This window comes from Amblyomma maculatum, chromosome 5, assembly GCF_055883805.1.
Source record: "Amblyomma maculatum isolate TAMU_Amacu chromosome 5, ASM5588380v1, whole genome shotgun sequence".
NCBI lineage: Eukaryota > Metazoa > Arthropoda > Arachnida > Ixodida > Ixodidae > Amblyomma > Amblyomma maculatum.
In genome coordinates, this window is record NC_139348.1 from 161,652,912 (window position 1) to 161,655,956 (window position 3,045).

The 3,045-nt window shown below is 50.1% G+C and overlaps 1 protein-coding gene across 1 annotated transcript in view; it reads right to left on the bottom strand.

Annotated features, from left to right (window-relative positions):
- Positions 1–214: 214 nt before the first annotated feature.
- LOC146190158 (uncharacterized) overlaps positions 215–3,045 on the bottom strand; it is a 9,949-nt gene continuing 7,118 nt past the window's right edge. The window contains exon 4 of the mRNA XM_084605425.1: positions 215–595. Within this exon, the coding sequence (XP_084461551.1) occupies positions 215–595 (381 nt within the window). The remainder of the gene's footprint in view (positions 596–3,045) is intronic.

Here is a 3,045-nt window from a genome sequence, read left to right on the forward strand (position 1 = left end):
TTCTTAAAACACTGCATAATGAATTACGGAGAAATAGAGCTCAAATTCGATCATTATGTGCAATTATCTGTTCAAGTTGCGGCATAAAAACTGTCACAATTAACTGACAAATTTAACCCCCATCGTGCTGTGGTATCTACAGCGATCATAGCATCTACATACATCAATATATATATATCTAGCACGTATTGCAAGAAGTTCGCCTTCTTGTCCTTCACGTCTTGAAGAAGGTGCACCGGGCATCGGGTTTCATGAGGGAGTGCGGAGGACAGGAGAAGGCCGTGCTGAAGGCGGCCATGTTTCTGAGGACCGTGGCGCAGGTGTTGCCCATGCCGCACAGGTTCCGGCAGAGGGACACAAAGAAGAGCATGTCCGGGGTGAACTTGGCGACTGCGGCGTGACCAGGCACGCTGTAGTTGCTCTCGGCAGCCCCCCGATGCGCTCGGTAAGCCTCGTACGCTATCTGAGCGGCTGCAATATGCATCAGGGCATCGCCCCAGTTGCCGGTGCAGATGGTCATGTTGTAGAGCACTCGTCGTGCTGCCCTGGGCATCCAGCTCCGAAGGTGCCTCTGCGAGTCTAGGAACGAGCCCCTCTGCAATGTCGGTATAGGAGAAGTCGAAGAATGAGTGTAGTAATGGTAAGCAGTAATAGTAGTAGTAATTGAATAAACAGTATTCTTGGCAGAAGCTTTATTGTTAGTGGTAAATATCATATATGGTATGCAGCTAGCACAGAACCGGGTTAATTGGAGAAATATGGGAGAGGCGTTCGCCCTGCAGTGGGTATAATCAGGCGGATGATGATGATGATCGTATAATTAGACGCATTAGTTGTACAGTGAGTAATACTAGCAGTGTAGCAGTAGTAGAAGTAAAGGAACACTCACAAACCCACGCTGCTTGTGCACTAAGAGAAAATGGGCTCCGTGACTTTCTAGAGTAACGCTCTTCTTTATTTGGAAGCACCATGCGCCTTTATACCAGAGGAAACGACCTGCAGGCCTCCTGCATCTTGTGCATTCTACTTGATGCAAATAAACATTATTATTGTTATATTATTATTAAGATTGGATGTTCTTTGACGCGATAGCGTTGGGAGCTCCATTCTCCAGGAAACCAGCGTCGACGTTGAGAATGAAAAATCACGCCATGGCGCTGGCAGGTGGTATTTGGCAGCTGGCATGGTCACGGGTCTGCCAACTCGGTCATTTCCTTTGAGATGGCAATCCAGCCCACCAGGACCCGATTGGATCCCGAGGTCACGCAGGTAGTACATACGTTTGCGCGGCTTGATTGATTCATATTTATGTTGGATGGTCTTTAATAAATTCATCTAATCTACTTTGTAATGAATATGCACGCTAATGAGTTTGAATAGAATAGCAGTGGCACAAACAGGAGATTTACCTCGTAGCAAAGTGCACGGATCCATCGACGCTGTCTCGTACACGCTTCAAGTTAGAGTGACCCTAAAGCGGTTCCAATAATTTAGTGAAAGAAATTGATATAGGTGTTCTTTGCGATGATTCGAACCAAATTTAAAAGCTTCGCGTTAGCTGACAATTTTAAAACATTGTCGACGATTACATTACTTCCTAATGCGAAATTTGAGCGCAGCTCATCAGCTGTTTCACTTTTTTCGATAGATCGAGGCAAAGATTTCGAGCAAGACATGTATGTACAATTAGACTTTTTTTTTATTTCTCACACGTATTCCTTCAAGAAACATTCCGCTAACAGTTATTGACTGTCATAAAGGATGCTTTATGCCTGGAGAAATAAAGAGAGCGATTAAGTTATCGGGGGTTGGGAGGTCGCGTGGGCCCATAGGAACGTTGCGCGGCGAAAAGATAGCAGCGGCTGACTGATGCCGCTGACGCCGCTAGCGAGTCAAGACAGCGTGGTTCTGCGTTTCGGCTTGGGATGCAGCACTGTGATCCGCTGATAGCGAGTCACTTCGGCAGCTGGAGATTTAACCGATTTTTATTTATAGGAAGGGAAAGGCGCGATAACTGTCTCACTTGATTTCTGTGGACACCGCAACCGCGCCGTAAGGGAAGGGAGGAAGATGGAAGTGAAAGTGGAAAGGGAGAGAGAGAGGAGCCGTAGTGGAGGGCTACGGAGTACGACCACCTGGGAATCTTTAACGTGCGCTGACATCACACAGCACACGACGCCTCTTCGTTTCGCCTCCATCGAAACGCAGCCGCCACGGTCGGGTTCGAACCCGGGTACTCCGGCACAGTAGTCGGGCGTCTTACCACTGCACCACCCCAGAACACCGTCGCCGCCACGCAGGAAGAGGGGGGGGGGGAGTACACGCGCGGCGAATGGTGGTGGCAGGATCGCGTGCAGCAATCGGAGAACACGCGCGGTCGCCGCCACGGAGGAAGAGGAAGGGGGGGGGGGGGGGGGGGGGGGGGAGCGCACGCTGACGGCGACGACGACGCGAAACACAGGAACGGGCGCCAAAGAGCTGCGTGTTCCTGGCGAGCGCTCGCAACCTATAGGGAGCCCAAGCTCAAGTTTCGCCGCGCGACGGCAGCGCCGCATCCTTGGCGTGGTGGCGAAATGTGAAACGATGGGGCTTCGCCGGAGCAGACGCTCCGCTTGCTTCTTGTGCACGCGCGGCGATCGCGTTGCGCCTGGAGGTTACTTGGCGATACAAAAACGCTTCCGCTGATGCAAAACGGATGTACTAAGTAGCACTGTGTCATGGGAAGCCACAATAGTAGGCGAAGCACCAAAAGACGAGGCTCACGTGTGAAACTTTGCAGATTCCTTTGGAAGCGTGTCCGCAAGACCTGTTTTCCTACCGCATGACAGCGTTCTGAGAAGTCTCTCGTTCTTTGTGGAAACGAAAAGAGCCAATTTCCCCTTTCTTCGTAAACTCAGAAATGTTGAAAGTTGACAAAGATGGCTTGGAGCGGCATAAAAAAATACAGTGGTTTAACCCCATGCATAAAAAGTGAAGAGGATGGAAGATTATCCTGCTCTTGGCTCCCCGCGTGTCTAGTTTTGCTGGTTTTCTAGGCTCTCTCCC